Source organism: Netta rufina, assembly GCF_964035555.1.
Source record: "Netta rufina genome assembly, chromosome: 4".
In the NCBI taxonomy this organism is placed as follows: domain Eukaryota; kingdom Metazoa; phylum Chordata; class Aves; order Anseriformes; family Anatidae; genus Netta; species Netta rufina.
Window position 1 is genome coordinate 14,614,925 of NC_140127.1, and position 19,176 is coordinate 14,634,100.

The 19,176-nt window shown below is 43.2% G+C and overlaps 1 protein-coding gene across 4 annotated transcripts in view; it reads right to left on the reverse strand.

The window, feature by feature from the left end:
- The window catches only part of EPHA5 (EPH receptor A5), a 190,028-nt gene that overhangs the window by 42,956 nt on the left and 127,896 nt on the right, over positions 1 to 19,176 (reverse strand). For 2 of the 4 annotated variants that reach the window (XM_084285682.1, XM_084285680.1), the window contains exons 6-8: positions 10,532 to 10,656; positions 6,892 to 7,051; positions 2,729 to 2,831 (exon numbers count right to left, since the gene is read on the reverse strand). In XM_084285682.1, the coding sequence (XP_084141808.1) occupies positions 2,729 to 2,831; positions 6,892 to 7,051; positions 10,532 to 10,656 (388 nt within the window). Of the gene's footprint in view, positions 1 to 2,728; positions 2,835 to 6,891; positions 7,052 to 10,531; positions 10,657 to 19,176 lie in introns of all 4 variants that reach the window. The other 2 variants (XM_084285681.1, XM_084285679.1) reach the window with 1 other exon arrangement.

The following is a 19,176-nucleotide window of genomic DNA, read 5'->3' on the forward strand; positions in this document are numbered from 1 at the left end:
AGTCTTCCAGAAACAGGTTAACAGCCTCAGAAAGGGATTATCCTCCGACTTGGAATGCATTTATCATCCCTGCAATGTCACAGCGTGAGAGTCGCTCCATGAATTGTCTTGAAATCGCATCCAAGGCGAAGCAGCATGACTGACACGTTTCAGTGGCATTTCTGCTTCTTCCAAACAGGAGCAATTTTTTTGTTTTGCTTTGTTTAATTTCAGATCGGCTGTCAGCTTTCCGAGGTTTATTTTTCTGTTCTGAAGAGTCACTCAACACAGGAGATGGGCTTTAAAATTCACAGGAACTCCAAGTGGCCAGGAAGCCCTGCAGTTTCGAAGCTAATTCTCTAACAACACACCAAACCTTGGCACTGGAGGCTCCTTCATAGCCTCCGGCTGAGGGACTGGGTTCCTCCCAGTCTAGGAGAAGGGTTGAAAAGGTGAAAATGGACTACGAGCTCAGCTCCTCTTTTGTTCCCTGGAGACTGTACAACCCATGAGGCCCATGTCAAAGTAGGAAGGCAAGGCAGCTGCTCCAAAGGCTTGTCCTCAGGAAGACCTACCATAAGCCTGCTTTGGCCAGTTCTCCATCCAGGTAGCAGAGGGAGCGAACATGAACCAGCAAAGTCCTGCAGTCCCTATGCCTGCCCCTTCTACAGCCAGCATGGCACCACAGGGAAGCTCCCAGGAGTCTGCAGCTCCATGCAGGTCCACGGAGAGAGGTAAGAGCACAAGGTAGGAGGATTAAAGCAGCAGAAAAGGAGGGGATAAAACTCCAGCCAAAGCTGAACAGGGTTTTTATAAATGTATCAAGGGGTAAAAAGCCAAGAGAAAGCACATCTTGGGAAGCCCATCAGGGCAAAGGACAGAAGGCCATAATAACTAACTAGAACTGCTGACAAATGGCTCAGGCTCTGCAACTGCTTGCTTGGACCTGGCCAAGGTAGGAGTAAAAAGGCCACTTGCAAGTGCATGTCCTCACCAAAGGGACCCTGAGCACTTCTGAAACCTGTGCCAAGAGCCAAAGCTACTGGCTGCCACACGACAGCAATGTCTTAGAGCTACAGAGGGATGTGTGTCCCTCCACCTGCAATTCACATCCACAGACCCCTCCTTGCAGAGGTGCCAGGCTACACCTGCAGCTTTCCTACGGTCACACGTGCTCCCTCCTGTTTGTATTGAGGCTGATGGAGACCAAGGTCCACATCCCTCCCTCTGTTCAGCTGGAGCAGGGATTTGACCCAATCCCTCCAGGCTTTAAGGAGAGACTTGAATTCCAACCTACGGTGTCTGGAGCCAAGTTTTTTTGCCTACAGCTTTCCTGGAGCCACGGGTGTGAATAGTGTGTCGCCATTCATCCCCTGCCCAATGCCACTGCATGTTTCTTGCTCAGACGAGAGCATTGACTTTCCTATTTTTAAGCCCAACAAGACTCCCAAAGCAGATAACAGGAGCTTGCATGGCTGAGCTGGAAGCGTGCGTGTCAGTCTCTGACCTTGAGTGGAGTCTGGCAGCCACTTACCTGTTAAGACAGGAAATAACTGTCCTTCGGATGCTTTATGCCTGGGAACAGAGCTGCTCAGCCTGGCTGGATTTCACCCCGGTGCATTCACAGACAAACACTTCTAACTCCTCTGTGAAATAACACCCTCAGCCGATACGTTCGGTATGAGTGCAGCTCCTCTGCAAATACCTTGTGACTACAATTAACACTTAGGACATCTTGTAATTTATAGTCACCTTGGTAGACCCAAGCTCATGTGCCATGCAAGCAAGGCTGAGTGTGTAAGTACTTACAGGTATAAATGTTTATTTTGCACTGAAAACAAATTATCAATAGATGCCGTGCGAGCACGGCACCTCAAGTTACTTTGCATGAAGGACACTGAACTATTTGACTGCTGACATTAAAATAAATGTACTGTGCTTTGACAGGTACTTCACTGACTTTGAAGAATATGCGTGTAGTGTATGAAAAACTGCCTCATGTGTTGGCTGCTCCACAAATTTAGAGACGCCGTACAAACTGATCCTGACATAAGCCAGATTTTCCCCCAATACCACAATTCCTTGTTCACCAACAAGTTCCATCAACTTCCATTAGAGTTGTCAAAGACTGTAGAGCCCAGGCTTTTATCACTTGCCTATGTTTAAGCACATGAGAAGTCAATGGGATTGCTTGATGGTTTGAAGCTGAGTGCTTCCCTCTGTGGGGGGATCTCTCTGCATAATTTACTAGCATGTGGGGAAAACATTAGCATCCTACACGTGAAAAATGAAATCCAGACCTCACCAAACTTAGGGCGTTTGGCCGTTCGGCTGGGATTCTTCTGTTTTTTCTTTACAAGTGTTTTCCTGAAGTCAAGTTTTCTCTGTGAGAAAAGCTCATCACAAAGTCAGAATGCAAATATGTAGGCTTCAGGATATTTTACCTACAACATGTTCTGCTTATTTTTAAAAGAATATGAAAAGACTCCTGTGAGAATCAAGTCTAACAATCAGGACTGGTCTACACAGAGATGAAAATCACTGGGAAGTGAACTACATCTGTGAGCACACATTTGCAATTCCTGCCTGTCCAAACAGATCAATCAGCCCACCTTCGTGCTGGTTTATAGCACTACTGCTTGTCAGCTCTGTTCACACACTGCTATTGCCTAAATCGTGCTAATCAGCTGGTCAGATAAAAGTTATTACAAAAGTTGGAGAAGTGTAAATACACAGCTTCTTTTCTTACCTTCCACTGAGAAGGAAACCGATAACAACAGCCAGTAGAATAACTCCCACTGTTACAGACACAACAATTATAGGAATCTGGCTCTGGTCGCTGGATGCAGCTACTGCTGAGATGAGAAACAGAAAATGGAGATTAAGGTTAAAATTACAGTCAGCACTTGCATGGGTCTTTCTTGTGAGGCTGCCAATGAAGTTTCAGTCTTACCAGTTCATTTCTTCTTTTATGGTTTGTGCTTTCCCCCTTTGCTGTCTGTTTCTACTTTGGAAAGGAAATTGGTGGAAAGAAACCAAAACATATGCAAAACCAAGCCAAAAACCAAACAAAATCCCATCTCATCACTGAATTCAGAAACTCAGTGTTAGAGAACTCAGCTTTTGAGTTTGCAGGCTGCAGTTTCTCCTTCCCAGGTCAGCTACATTAGAAATCCCACAGATAAAAGATGAAAACCAAATAGAGAAAATATTTCTGGAATATTGTTGCTGCTGTTACTAAATAGGAGATGTGAATAAGATCTGAGACAATTAGCACTACCAGTGCTTCAAGAAGCTATGAACAACTTAAACCCAACTCGTTGTAGCATCTGTATCATGTGGCCAGAAAGTGCCTTCTGTAAAATAGGGATCTGCTAAGACACATTCACTGTTTGGTCTTTCTATCTGCTAAGGAAAGCATAACTCTGCTTGCTCATGCCTTGTAAAGATCCCTTCTGACAAAATACTGAGATGAGTCCTGTGATAAAGACGCAGGCAGAAAGGCCAGGAAATCTGTTCGAGAACTGGGTTTTGCTATATATTTAGTAAGAGCAGGTGAGTAGATTCCTGCTACCTGAGAATCTGAGATGCTAACAGCACTTGTACCATGCTTATTTGCTTTGCACTTCATGAGAAGGGAGCCTACCTCTCGCTGGGGCTCTGCACACGAGGTTCCTCAAGCAGAAACCTGCTCCTGGGCATATGTGCTGCTGTTGTAGGGGAGAAAATCTCATTAGAGGTCCTGCTGGGGCTCAGGGGCACCTGCCTTGGCGTTGGCCCTGCGTGCAACTTCAGCCACTGGAGGAAGCGGCAAGGCAGGAATGAATTGTGCTGAAGATGGCCTTTAGCTCAACTATCGAAGTAAAGTTGGTCCTTAGCACCAGATTAACTTTATGGAGGCTATAAAATAACTGAATATAGCCCCGTATGAATTGTTAAAAGAGAAGAAAGAAGGAAAGGTGAGACATTAAACGTTCATCTACAATAGGTTTCAAGTAGCTCTTCATACAGGAGCTCTCTGGCGCTCGACTGCAAGCAGCACGGGCTCAAGAACAGTAAATGATTTCAGAATGACTGGCCCAATACATTAAATATTTAATGTTAACTGCTCCAAAGCCGTGCCATCATCCAGAGATTTTATTAGCCTCACGAATTTATAGAGGCTCCTTAAGATGATGTTTTATTACTTTCTTGACAAAGTAATTAAAAAGAAAAACATTTAAAGGAGAACATTAAGCTATTACTCTGGTGGTTTTCTGCACAGCTCAAGGGATGGGGAAATACGATGGATCCTGCCGTGATCTACGGCAGCACAAGAGCACGAATTTGTAAACCCATCTGGGATCTTGCTGCCATGGGAAGGGGGGAACTTGCATTACTGTCCCTCGCCTTGGTGACATGTTTCTGCTCCGTGCCGGGTGATCAGCTGGATTATCTCACCAATCCAGGAGAAAAAGTTTTTGGCAGGGTCAGAGGTGAGCTCTGTGGCTCTTAAAAGGGAGGGCAGCAGCAAGCGGATAACATCCAACAACAGCTCCCACGCAACTAAAAGCATCTATTGAAAAATGCTAATCTGGCTGCATCACAGTGCTCTGCTGAATGGCACAGTACATAAAACAAACCCAAAGTTTCAAAAAAGAGAAAAGTCCAAAACAAGTCCCAGCTTTTTTCACCCCTCCACTTCTCAGGTACAATGCTTAGATCACGCAGCCGTCAGTAATTGCTGTGGTATTTCCTCCGAGTGTATTAAAAAGAAATTTACAGGAACTGAAAACAAAACATGATGCTTGGTCCAAACAATTTTGGAGGGTGAGTGCTCACACCAGACACTGAAAGGTTTCTGTTTGTGCCTGAATCCCAATTATTTGCTTTGGCTCTCTGAGAGTTTCGGATCTGAACTCTGACACAGCACGGGGATTTCAATCTGTGCTTGCTTTCAGTGTGCCTGGTTCTCCGGGATGCGGGAACACAGGAACGCAGCTGGGAGGCTGGTCACTCCTTCACTCTCCTGGCACTAAGACTTACTTTGGGTAGGGCCTTGGGGGACAAAAATCCCGCTTTTTTTAAAGGTCTAAAACGCCACATGGAACAGCACTTGTGGAAGATACTGAGGCTTACGCTGCATTTCAATTCTGCCAAGCATTTAAACGTCTGGTTAAATCCTCCTTCAGCCACAGTGTTATTTCAAAAGACTTGGTCCAAAAGAGGAACAGTTCGCAACTCCTGAACTGAGGAGCACGTAATACTCCTCTGCCTACACATCAGTTCTTTACCATCAGAGAAGTACCTACTTCTCTGTCTCAAAAGGGCTGAGAAGACTGGTAGGCAGGTGCAACCAAACAACATCAGTGCTGTGAAGTGTTTTAGGGTATTGCCAAGTGATGCTCTCAAAAAAAACAAAAAACAACGCTTAGCACACATACTTACACAAGAGGCTTTGAGGAAGTGGCATTATTTTTGGACTAGGGCTGTAGGTGATGATGGTACTGGATCAAACGTGCATGCATTTAATGCGTTTTGTTAATATTCTGGAACACTGTTACTCAAATTACTCTGAACTAGAAACTTTCCAATGGCAAGCATAACTTCCCTAGTATAATAAAGAGTAATTTTCAGTATAACATGATTTTGTTGCTACTTATAGGACACGATTAATGTTTAACACAATAAGAAATAGATTAAATAGACCATTCTTATTGCATTAATGCTTGCATCATGATGCAATTTGCACTATATTAGTTTAATCACTGGCTCCATAGTTGCATCTGTACTTATACAGCGATTCCTTTAAAAACCTATTACGGATTCAAAGGTAGCATTCATTGAAATCACAACTAGCAATCCTTTTCTCAAAGAGCTGACGATGGATTTTGAATGGACTGGAGTAACAGTAATCAAAGTATTGATGAATTTATATTTCTAAGGAAAATGTGGAACCAATTGGCTCTTTTCCACAGGACTAAACGGAGCAATTCCACCATAAAGTTTCTCTTCTACCCAAACAGTATAAGAGATTAATAAATTACAGTTGTACAAACTGAAATAGATATTTCAAGTACATTATTTTTGAAGGACATCTTTAGACCTCAGCAAAAAAAATCTGGTAATCAGGACAAAAGGAATTTCCTCACAGCTGTGCCTGAACCCACGAGAGAGCTCAGCTGGGCCTCTGCATTTCTCTGGAGTTCACCCAGCCTCAAAATCTGCTCCAGAATGCAGACCTGGATGATCGCATTCATTAAAAGAACAAAAAAACCCTCAAGCTCCACAAATTTGTAACAGGCCAAGCGAAGTCCTATGCCTGCAGTGCACATTTTTGCCATTTCTGGTCGCCATTCAAATTCCTTTCCTCAAGGCTGTGGCATTGGCAACCAAGAGAAGCCGTCTTTCAACTTGACAGTAAGCAAAAGATGCAAATGTTGGTTAAGCTCTTCCCCTCACAAAGGGGCACCATTCCAGGAGAAAGAGGCTTTTCCCCCGACAGATACTTAAGAGAGCTCAGCATCGACTGCAGACAGCCTTCAGAGGTGCAAAGGAGGTCTCATCCTCTCCCTCCTCCTGCCCTCTGACCCTTCTCCTTCACCCAGTGGCGTGACAGCAGCAACCGTTCAACTCTAACAGTTCTCACGAACACAGGATTTTTCTAAGCAGTGAATGCTGTGAACTTCTGGAGCCTCAAGTCCTGGTGCTTCACCTCCTGCCCCACCACATGAGACAAGGAAGCAAGCAGAGATGTGTTAGCCTGCCCAGCATACAGACATGACATGCCTGATGTTCCTTATTCAAGGGACAAGGCCAGAAAGAGGGAGAGAGCACGAGAGTGACAGAGCTCTCTGCAAAGGTATCGATCCACTGCCTCCTTGCTGGCAACCATTGCAGAGATGTGGACTGACAGTAATTAAAAGGACTTACACACGGGGCTGGTTTCAAACTCAAATCTTCGGCTGAAGCCACCGTAGCCAGCAGCTGTCCGGGCTCGGATCTGGAAGACGTACGCTGAGCCTGGTTTCAAGCCATCTGCTGTGATCATCGTCTCTTTGGACTTGATGATGGTGTAGCTCGTCTCCTGGTCCTTTTCCCAAACCCCCCAGAAAACACAGAAAAAAAAGGTTCAAACACACAAACACATAAATAATGGCTCTCATGGAAGAAACTCTTAATGCCCACACCAAAGTTATCAAGAATGACTGAAATGTGCACTTCTGAGGATCCCTTCCCCCCAAAAAAACACTCTGAAACTCCTTTCTATAGTATGAAATGATAGAACTGATTTTCACTTGCCCTGCAGCTTTTATAACCAATGATTCTGTAAGGCATGGAAGGGATCGGAGGTATTTTCCACTGTAAATGACAACACACGGGGACGAAAATGGCACCTGGAGCAGGAACAGCGTTCCAGTGCTCTGGATGTGCACTGCTGTCTTAAAAGGCAGCACAGCTGGCACAGACAGAGCTGGAGCGATGGAAACGTTCAAACAACAATCAAAAATCAATCCCAAGGCACAGCAAAATGGAAATTGGTTCCACAGACTCAAAGAGGGATTTTGATTTATACCAAAAATACTTCCATGCAATGCAATTAGTCCGTATATTATATTACGCTATATTATTAATTATACAACTTTATGCTGGCGTTTCTAGAACCACGAATTAGATGTTGGCCAGGAACAGTCAACTAAAACTCTAGGAAGATAACTAATTTTGCAGTGTTCTTCTGAAGCAATGAACTCGAAGAAAATTTGCTAAAATAAATCTTCATTTAAATCAGTTCTAATGTGAAAGAGTTTCAGTTCTTTGATTAAAATTTCACTCAAATGCTTGGTAATTACTCTTAGAATTATTTACTGTAACACATAATCTTGACAAGAGCTCATAAATTAAGGGCTACAAACTGGGAAACTGTTTTTTATTCACCATATCCTCTCAGATCTAAATTATTATGAGGTAAGCAGGAGTTCTTAGCAATTTCTTGCTGAGATTTCTGCACAGCTATTAGGATCCAAACTGATTTTTCTTTTTGCTTTCTTATTTACCGGGCAGCTTTCCATAGGCAGTATGCCTGGCTATGGCCCTGGGAATCTCCAAATGTAGGATTACAGATTTTCTCATTGAAGCTTGCAGCTATGTGAGACTATATCGGATGCATTTATTTCTACCTGCCTTTTTTTTTTTTTTTTTTTTTTCTTCCTGTTAAGGAGTGATTTCTCTTAAAGAAATGTGATCTGACAAACCTCAATTTTCCAAAACATTTAATATCGATCATTCTCATCCCCTGGAAATGAACACTGTGAATTTACTGCTATAAAGGGCCCAAACCCAAGAGAATATAAATGACAGTAACAACAAACAAGAAGGATTAAGGATGACATCCCAAATATAGCAGAATGAATAGTTAAAAAGCAGTAAGTGAATATTAGTTCACATCTTTTCTTGTATGTCAGCCCAATTAGGTTTTCAATACACTGCTGATTTTGCAAACACTTTAACATTTGAGCTTTCCTACAGAAACCACCAGGCTTTGCTATCAGCCTGAAACAAAGAAATCAAGACAGCATAAATTCAGACTGGCTGTAGCAACCTCCCCATGAAGGACCTGCACTTTAAGAACTATTTAGTGAAGCTACTTGAAAATAATTGTGGACCACAAATACAACATTTTAAAACCTTGTCATTTGTTTGAAAACAAACTAAGCAAAACAAACAAACAGATGGATTTTTTTGCTTTAATTATTTTGTCATTAGTAACATTTCTAGAGGTTAGTATCTTCCCAGGCCACTCCAAGGGAAGGATTCAGTGTACCACAACAGCCATTCAAACAAGTTAATAAAAGGATCCATAATTGATTATCACCAGCAAAAGCGTATACAGACTCTTTGTGCTTTGTTAGGATCCCACCATTTTGCAATAGCAATGTTTTCATTTCAAGAAATGGTATTAACCATTTTTTTTCCCAAAATAACGTACAGAACAGAATAGTTCAGTTGGAAGGGACCTACAAAGATCATCGAATCCAACTGCCCGACCACTTCAGGGCTAACCAAAAATTACAGCATGTCATTGAGGGCGTTATCCAAATGTCTCTTGAACCCTGACAGGCATCATCCATCTCACTAGGAAGCCTGTTCCAGTGCCTGACTATCCTCACGGTGAACAAATTTTTCCTAATTTTTAGTCTGAAGCTCCCCTAGTGCAGCTTTGTGCCATTCCTGTGCATCCCAACAACCACGTCAGACTGCACACAGATCCTGCACTCTTCCTCTAATCCTGGCTCTGGGACCTGGTTCCACTCTTCCTCACCAGCTGGAAAATGAACATCATCTCTCCCTGAATCTCCCCATGGGACTCACAGCAGGTCCCCAGGAAAGGCTGGGCTAGTCAGCACTGCCTTGCCCCAAATCTGGGCTGCTGGCAACTCTAGCTGGTTCTCCACTGTAGTTTTCTGGGCAGAAAGCTGGGAGCTCAGCTCTATTTAAACCACTCATGCCTCTTCCCAAGTTCCCTCCACTACAGGAAGAAAAAAGTTGATTTTATCTCGATGCAGAAAGTTTCTAATCTCTTTTTTCCCTGTCTACATGGACTGCTGGACTGGGTCGCTCCCAGGGAGGAAGAAAGAAGAGGAGGAGGAGCAAGGGTCCAGAGCGGTTGTATGCTGAGTGACTTCACCTAGGTAACAGGCATATCTAATCTTCTCTAAAATAGAAATTCAGGGGAAAAAAAAAAAAAAAAAAAAAAAAAAAAAAAAGAATTGTGACTCAATTTCATTATTTTCTTCTCTCTCTCCCTTTTTTTTTTTTTTTTTTTTTTTGTAGAAAGCGTGTTTGTTTCAAAAGAAAATAAAGAACACCTTACAGTTCCAGTTAAGGCCAAAAATTGTTATTCAGTCGAATCTTGCAGACCTCATTTCTGGAAATCTTAGATCAGTTACATCCTTCACAAGATGTTACTTAGACAAAATGCACTTGTTTCCATTTTCTTTAAAACTGCATTATTTTTTCAGGAAGAGAACAGGTCACCCTTTGAAACAGAGACTGAGAGAGACAAGCTTTGCAGCAAGAGAGTGCTTCTCATTACGTGGAGAGCTCAAGTTGGAAAAGTGAGGCAAGCTTTTAAAAGCCAGGATGCCCTTCTTCACATCAGAACAGACACAATCTGTCTGTGAATCTTTCTCCTCTCCTCATATCAGGGACGCAAAACCAAATTAGGAACTGAAATACCAAGTGCAAGGGATAGCCTGATGCTTCCGGGAGGATGTGGAAGCTTAATCCCCAGGCCCTCCTATTTTTAACAAATGAGCAAGCTCTACCTCAATGTGATAAGGCTGGAGAGGAATCTGACACACAGATTTAACATATTTGTTCAAGAGAAGTGGCACACTAATGGAAAACAACACCTTCATTTCAACTCTTCCTAATCATTTACTGCAAAATCAATGTGACATTGATTTACGCATAAAACTGCTCCATTCCCTTCCACAACTCAGATAATTATAACTAAAAGAAGAGGACAGTAAAGAGAAGGTACTTGGGATGCTCAGCAATCAGTCCGTCACACCTTTTCAAAATATTTGATTTCGTATTCCAGGATGATGCCGTTGGGTCGATCTGGCTCCTGCCAGGAAAGGGAGATGCTATTTTTAGTTATCTTCCCTTTTTTCACACTACTGACTGGAGAAGGTGCTGCAAGACAAGGAGAAAAACAGAACAGACAAAACCATGGTTAGTAAGATGGCCTGCCCCTCCTGCATTCAAACTCCCCAACACAACATGATCCTTAGCTACTGCAGATCGGTGGGGGCTGTTTTCACCTGGGTGGTCTTTGCCCATTTTTAAAAATCAGGAATCATGCTACCTCCTGTCTGAATTAGAGCAGTAATGGTTTCCCCCAGGTTAAGGGCTGAGTCCCTTAAAGGGTTTGTAATGAATGCCGGGGATCTGCCTCGTGCCACTGCTGGCGTTTCTGGAAACCTTTGGATTTCACTGTTGGTTGATTTACCTAAACCTTGAAACAGCATCCGATCAGAGGGCAAGGAGAAATGAGATTGAAGAGGAGGAACTTGCTCTGAACGAAGCAAGACAGAGGTATAAAGTGGCATGACTCCAGCAAAAGCAGCGGACTCGCACAGATTTTCAGCAGCTGAGGATCTGAGCAGCATCGCCCACCCGTGCAAAGCGCTAGCATGAACGAATGCTACCCGCTTACACCTCGACCTTGTCTTTTCAAGCAGTTTTCAAATACATCAACCCCACGCCTCGTCTTTTCAAGCAGCTTCTGGCATGTGTCACGGAGCAGTATTACCACAGCAGAATTACGGATCGATTACCTATTGCTTTCCTTTGGCTGCTCTGAAGGTGTGTGTTTTAGGGGGTACACAAGCCCCGTGGTTACATGGGCTCCTCAACTATTTGGTGCTCCTGTTGGTACACTAATTAAAGTCCAGGCACCCCTCAGCCCCTCTTTCTGGGAGCACTGCACAGGATAGCAGGCCATTACGATCTTTATAATTCAATTGCTCTCCATAAACATCACCGGGGTGTTACAAAAGTTTACAGGGTGCTCGGGGAGGCCGTGGAATGGAAGCAGCCATACAGCTCTGCTTATTATTTTAAGATGCAGCCCTCAAAGGTTATCTGCCCTTTGCAGCACACATGTGCATAAGAAACAGGCTTGCTTCTTTGTTTTCAGCCTGATACTGCAGAGACTTTTCAAGTTTTTGTTTTGTTTTGTGTTTTCTTTTTTACCACCCCTGCCAGCTCCCTGGTAAAAGTTGCTGTGGGAAATGAAACCACAACACCCCAGTCATTTCATGCCAGAGATGAGGAAAGCGACACCAAGTGAAAAGAAAATGGGATAGGAAAAAACTCATCGTGCCTAGTTTACTGGGCCCAGGCTCTCCATGTAGCTACAGAAGAAGAAAACAGCTTCCCCAGAGGAAAAGCAGCCTGTGCCTGGCTGAGAGCCTTTGAATCACCCTCTGGACAGGCCAGGTCTCAGCAAGGATTAGAGAAGGGCTGGGGAGACCGATGGCAAAGGCCTTTGTGGGAATACAGGGAAGTGAGTGTAAAGATCAGCAGCAAATGAACCCATTTTATTTCCCCAAATGTACATGAAATTACAAAAAAAAAAAAAAAATTTACTTCTCTTATAGGCAGGACTGGCTAATTATCATAATGCTCAAAAAAAGCCCCAAAGCAATTAAGTAAAATAAAGACAACAAACAAATTAAATTTGCCAAGTCTGATCTTCAGCCAAAAAGAGTAAGGGAACAGCTCCAGATGATTATCCCTGGAAACCCTGAAGGCTAGTAATGAGCTTTCTTGTTTTAACCAACTTTCTGCATTTCAGCCTCTTTTCATTCCCAGCTTTTCTCGCTCCTGTTTACTAATCTCTCACCCACTTGGCTCTGGGAGGATCCTGAAAGGTGTTGGTCGTTTCCATATTGTTTGCTGCTGGAGAGCTGGCATCAGCTGCACGGACACGCCAGCTTTTGGGCTGTTCGTACACCACTGTGCTCACAACTGCTCCGCTGAGCAGGTAGAAACCACCTTGATTTGAATGATGATCGTGTTATTTATGTAAGCACCACACAGTGATTGATCACCACCAATTTTTCATCCACAAAAGTCACCTTCCCCTCGAAACTCATGTCCTCCAGGATTTCTTGGACTGTGTGAAGGCTAACAAGAAAACCGCACAAAACTCAATCCCCTAATCTGGAACAGGACGTTCCATTAATTAGTCCACGAGCCCAAATGAGTGCTGTGCAGGGACATGCATGGCAAGATGAGTTGTGCATGTGTGTGCTGTCACATGTGTTAGCCCAGAGAGGGCGCAGCGAGTAGTGAATTTGTTAAAAGAGGATGAATTCCCCACCTAATGCAAGGAAAGCTACGTGGTTTTCACACACATCAAAAAAAAAAAGTTGCACTTTGGGGCGGGGGTGCCAAATAACAGGCAGTTCTCAATTCTGAATTCTACATCTCTATTTCAATAGAAGATGCTGAGCACTTTTATCGTGAGCCACTTGGATGCCAGAGGGGGACGGAGCCACAAAAAAAACCAGGAAAATGGGCCCGCATCCCTCCGGGACTGTTCTCCGACACCCTGCAAACCTGCAACACCTACCCCAGGCTTGCTTAGCTGGCAGCAGAGGTCTGGTGCAATGGGAAAGTCGAAACTGAGCTTTAAACCTCTTCAAAGTGCCATTAGGAGACGCAAACCTGACAAGTAGAGTGAAGGAAGACATCAAGCTGGGGAGATCCCAGCCCTCCCTGGTATCAAACGCCTCTCAGGAAGGTGCAAAGTGCAATCCTCAGCATCAGGAATGCCTGAGCAAATAACCAACCTTTTGTCTGCTTTACTGAGATCTCCTGAAGTGTTTGTAGGGCTCAGGCTCACAAGTGCATTAAAAACACAGCAATGATGCAAGTGCTCCTAAATGCTTCAGCTGCTGCAAAACCCTTCCCTGGGCTGCTCGGGGCAGTTCAGCTCTCTTCTTCATGGGCACAGCACATCACGAAATGCACCACTGCCTGCCTGAAAGCGTCCTTCAGACTCCACAATCCCCTAAAACAGAGCTTCCTCTTTAAAAACCAGCGTGCGTTGCCACAGGCCTTCGCTTTGCTAGCTAGCAGATTCATGGAGTTAAACTTCTGGGTACATAAGCCTCAAATGTTCAACTGCAGCTATGCAGAGTATTCTGCTCTACCGGGAAAAGAAAGGAAGATAAGGAAATGAGCGACCGAATCCTCAAAATAAATTAGAAAAGGAGTAACTGTATCCTTTTTGAATCTCCTTCAAAAGAAGCGTTAAAGTGTAACCGTGAGATAAAGGCCAATTAAGTAAATTCAATAAATCCCAGCGGTGCTGGGATGATACGGCAACTACTCTGCATCCCCAACACAGGGAGAGTACAATGCTCCGAACCCAAGGAGGAAGGTATAAGTATTTTAGAGTTTTCTTTGTCAAACAAAATGTAATCCAATCCGGGCGAGCAGACAAAGCCTGCAATCATTCCATCTTAAAAGCCTGCAAGTGGATACTGTGCTATATGATCTCAGGAAAATAAAGGGATTACTTGAAACTTGCTTTTTAAAGGTCACTGCTTCTGCAAGGGCAGCATCCTTTTAATAGAAAGAAGCCAAGCCACTGAGAAGTTCCATTTGGAGTACAACACATAAAAAAATAAATTGACGTAAGAGTCAAGATATATAAAGCTGTAATCTCCTATGGTTTTATGCAAGCAGACAGAAGTCTTGTTCAAATCCCTGCCTTGACACTACAAAGAGTGGATGTACATAGCGAATTGTCTACACGTTGCTTTACAAATAACCTGCACGCTTTACATTAATTTCTAAGCAAAGCACTCAAAATCAAAGAGGGATATTACATCATTTATGTTTATGTTTGCCATCCGTGAAAACAGCCATGCATGTGATGAAAGCAAACAGAAGATGTAACTAGGTGTGAAATTGCAAACGTACATTTTGCTTCCCTCAGACCAAAATTCATCAGGAAGCAAATAAAATGATAGACTGATTCTACTTCTTTTTCCTTTTCTTGAGTTTTGTTTCTACCATTTTCTAAGGAGAATAAGTGGCCATACCAAATAAATAAATTCAAGTCTCCGCAGAAGATGTATCATTAGTCATATTTGAATAACTGCAGGAGATGATTTCATGAGGAATAGACCTTTTAGGACATTCTTCCTCTGCAACCTTTGGTAATGAGCAACATTAGCACTGAATGAGCCATCCAGGCACCAAACACAGTGTTTAGAAAATACTGTGGTGTGTCCCACTAACGTCTAATAAACAATGATGCTTATGGGAATAAAATGTTAATTGTATTTTAAGAGAAACTAATGTTATCAGGTGAATGACCACTGCACCCAGATAAAACAAATAATCCAGTTTCTACATCTCATGGTCTATCTAATGCTCTCTCCAGTCCAATTATTTTTGCCTTGGTATTTTTCACTCTGGCATAAACAACAGCTAATGGCTCCCCATCTAACCCTTACCCCCACGGTGTGCTTTTCCATTAACTAGTGGGTAAAACTGAGCACAAAATATTAGCTCGCATCACCCTCGCTGCAAAAAATGAGCCACCAGTCCAGGACCTTCAATCCAGCTTCCACTTGGGCCAGGACTGATGCTCACCAGCAGCAACCTGTGGAAACCCAGGAGGAGATGCAGATTTACACGAGCAAAGACACCTCTCCTTCCTCTGGCTCTCCAGCTTTCTGTCTTTGCTGATGTCTCAGTCTCTTTTGGAAAGAACAAAGAGGAAGGACTCTGCTACTACCATCTCCACCCTGGCTGCTACCATGGTTCATGTCTATGGATTTTCATGTCTATTTTACATGCATTTGCAGTTTCTTTTAACCTGATTACACTCCCTTACATGCAAGCATTTGGGATCTAACACTTCAGACCTCTCAAAAAACCTTGGGGTTCCTCCCTCCAGCTGATGCCATGTTTCTTCTGCAGTCTGAGTTTATGCCAGGAGATTTAAAAGTCAGATTCATGCTGGTGATTAAATCAGTACCTTCACCTGTCATCATTTAAACAAATAGCTATGCTATCATTAACACACACATAAGGCTAGGTTTAACTGAAGAAAATGAAAGCTGTATGTATCAGAAGAGTAGCCACAAGACAAGTAATTCAGGTTCCACTTCAAAAGCCTGGTTTACTGAGATTTTTCACAGTTTCTAATTAGTGACATTAGTGATTTTTTTTCTCAGACCTTTGATGACTTCAGAGGTTGGAGCACCACCTGCATTATTCAAAGAACCACACTACAGGCATGGGAAACTGCAAAAGGCTTCAAGCAGGAGATTCATTTTAAACAAGGTACATACACTAAATGTAGTAGAAACAGAAATTCTGTTTTGAAATTAATTGTGGCAAAAAGGAAGACCTCCCTGTATTGCCTCTTAGCATCTCTGTATAGAAACAATACGCTTTTAGACGAGCCCAAAACCCAATGGCTCCCCAGGGGTACTTTTATTGCCAATATTCCACTTGGGTCAGAACTTAGCATTTAAATCATAACTCGAGTTTCATGCCTTTTTTTTTTTTTCATACTTTTAATATCCCAAGGTAAACCCCAGTTTGCCTGATAATGGGTTTAAAAACTCTTTGACCCCTGAGGAAAAGTAGTAATGAAACACTCCTGGCTAGTTAGATGAACTGGATAGACCCCAGTTTGCAGCTGCTTGTAAGTATTTTTGCAAACCAGGTCCTGGAAATTAAAGGTCCTTAATGCCATTTCAATTCTGCCTGAGATCTTACTTGGGATTTCAGCGATGCACAGGCCCTACACAGGGCAAGGAGTAAATTTTTTGCCACAGGATTAAATCTGAACACCTTGCAAAACAAAAGGCCAGTCCTAAAATACAGTTCAGGTATGGAAATCTCCCTCTCAAATGATTTCTCAAGGTATCCCTTGACTAAATGGAGAATTCGTGCAGGTTCTTTTCATACATTAAACATCAAAATAAGAACACAATCTTCAAATTTCCTTGGCAAGAAATATATAGTATTTACTCACATCTTCTACCTCCCAAGAAGAACACTTGAGGTAAATGCCCGGTCTCAGAACAATTCACAGTCTCTGTTTTGAACACCAAAACCTGAGATGCCCTAATGTATGCCTTAAAATCGCAGGGGTCATGGGGAGGGAAACCCAACTCAAACCCTTGACGGCCCTGACAAAAGGCAGGGCCCCATTTTTGTAACATGAGTCTGTGGTAAACCAGCAACCAGATTTACCTCACACAAAAAGGGGCAATCTTTCAGGTGGTTCCCACCCCGGTCCCGGAAAGACTAAAGGCAACTCCTTGAGCACAACAGCAAAACGTGACTTGGGGCCTAAGCTGGTCATGGAGCAGAGGTGCTCCCAAACCTCCCTGTCGCCTCCCAGCTGGTTGAAACCTTGGGTTTGTCCAAGGTTAAAGCCAAATTGCTGCCCAACTCTGTTTGGAGAGCATGTTGTTTCTTTGCCAAGGTATGTCTTGGGGTGGGCTGATAGCTCCTTGGGTGCTGTTGGCTAAGGAAGAACATCAGCCACATCCTGCACTGGTGAAAATTTGGCCTCAGTTAGTGAAAATCTGGTCCAACTGCGTCAGGCTGTGATTCAAACTGATGCCTTTGGTGCCTATCTCCAAGCAGGAGCAGTGGGTGCTGGAACTGAAACGCCTTCATGGATCCAGCCTCTGTGACTTCAGGCACCCAAAAAAGCTTGAAGCAAGACGGGCATTGAGACAGAGCCTCCTAAGTCACCAACCACCTCAGGTCCTGAGAGCATCACTGCTCCTCTCTGAGCACACCTTTACCTCATTCAAGGCTGCCTTTTCTCAGAGCATCTCCTGGAGGAGGTTGCAAGGAGAGAAGCAGCAAAAAGAAATGCCACAGAAACCAAATATCTTCTGTTTAACAACTACTAGCTAACATCGACTTATCCACCCCTAAAGACCTATTTGCTTCTTGACGCAAATCTTTGTATGAACATGCAGGCCATGACACATTTAGTTAGTCCTATAAACTTTATTAAAAGAACATTAAAAGAACCAGCAAGACAACAGTGTTAGTGCATGTACAAAGTCACTGTTCAAATCCTCTGTACCTTCACTTGTGTAATAAACATAGAGCCATAAATGTGTATCCAAACTGATTACTGATTATTGATGTTTAGGTTGTGAGGACAGTAAAACACGCACAGCTTTAGAACATCCCCATTCACAGCTTGAAAACACTCACATCTTTTCCTCTTAATCAAAAGATGGTGTTAGCCATACAAAAGCAGTGTTCAACAGGTGCTCTTCAAAGGACAGCGGGTGCAGTCACTGAGAGCTTTGCTGTTCACATCAGGCTGTTCAGCTTTCCTGTATCATCAGAGGGAACTGAGCAGATTCAGGGCAGAGCTTACAGGCCAACTGCTTTTTCCGTGCTAACACTTTACTGAAGTGATCAGCATGAAAGGAGCACTTAGGGACCTCATTGCGGGCTCACGGCTCAGTGGTAACGGGTATTACACCCATGCAGAACAGAACAGCCTTCCCGCTCTAGCATCCTCGGTTACGTCCATATCCAAAGACAACACACACATTTGGATCCTTACCCAGGGCCCACATTGGAGCCCCAAGAGAAAAATCGGGTAGACCAACTGCCAGCACTCCTTTCTGCATGCCCCACTGCTGACTGTACAAACCTTCCCAAAACCACTGCTTTTACAAAGAAAAAAAAAAAAAAAACAAAAACAAACAAACAAAAAAAAAAAAAAAAAACCACAAATAACTGCTAAAACATTTACCTTAACGAAACTAAACCATGGCACAGCTATGGCACGTTGCAATCGCAACAGGATTACTCACAGGTATCACAGGATCCGAGCAGTAAATTACAGATCCTTTGGGGTAAAGAATACTTTCTCTTTCCTCATGTGCACACCACATTGTATGTAACAGAGCCAGCATGTTTAATGGAATTTATGATGTATCAAAGCCTCCCCCAAACACTAAATAATCTTTAGTTTTAAGTCTCTTAGTCTTAAGACTCTTAAGAAAGCATGGGATTTCAAAAAATAAATTGGATCCTTGCCATTTGCCTTCTGTTTACCGAGTTGCACAGAGATACTTTCAGCCCCCTGAAATTACAGACGCAAGATGTACTCTTAAACAAGGAGTGAAAGCTACCCACTGATTCACACAACTTGCAGGATCGGGGCTTTAGGAAAATATGACCAGATACCACGAGAGAAAAATCACAGGTGACAGGAACTTCCCAACTATCGTACAAATTGTAAATGAGAATTCTGCTTAAAAAAAAAATTTGGTAATTGGGAATTTACTTACTGCAGTGGCTGTAGCTTATCTCCAGATAGCGCAAGCAAACAAAGATGGTCATGGAAATGCACACTGTTGGGGTAATACAGGAGTGAGAATGTGCTGGCACTCCACTTGTCAAGAGAAACCCTCCCTACTGCTGCTATTTTCATTTCCCATACGATTTCCAAGATGACTTATCATAGACAATTGTACAACACTAAGCACAATGACCTCGAGGGAGGGCAAGTATTACCTCCAGCTTTTTCGCACAACAAATACATTCAGTGCCTTATCAGGAACACCAGCCCATCCCCAAAAAGCAAGAATTTTAAGGACTGGCTATTATAAAGAAGGCTACTGGCTGTTA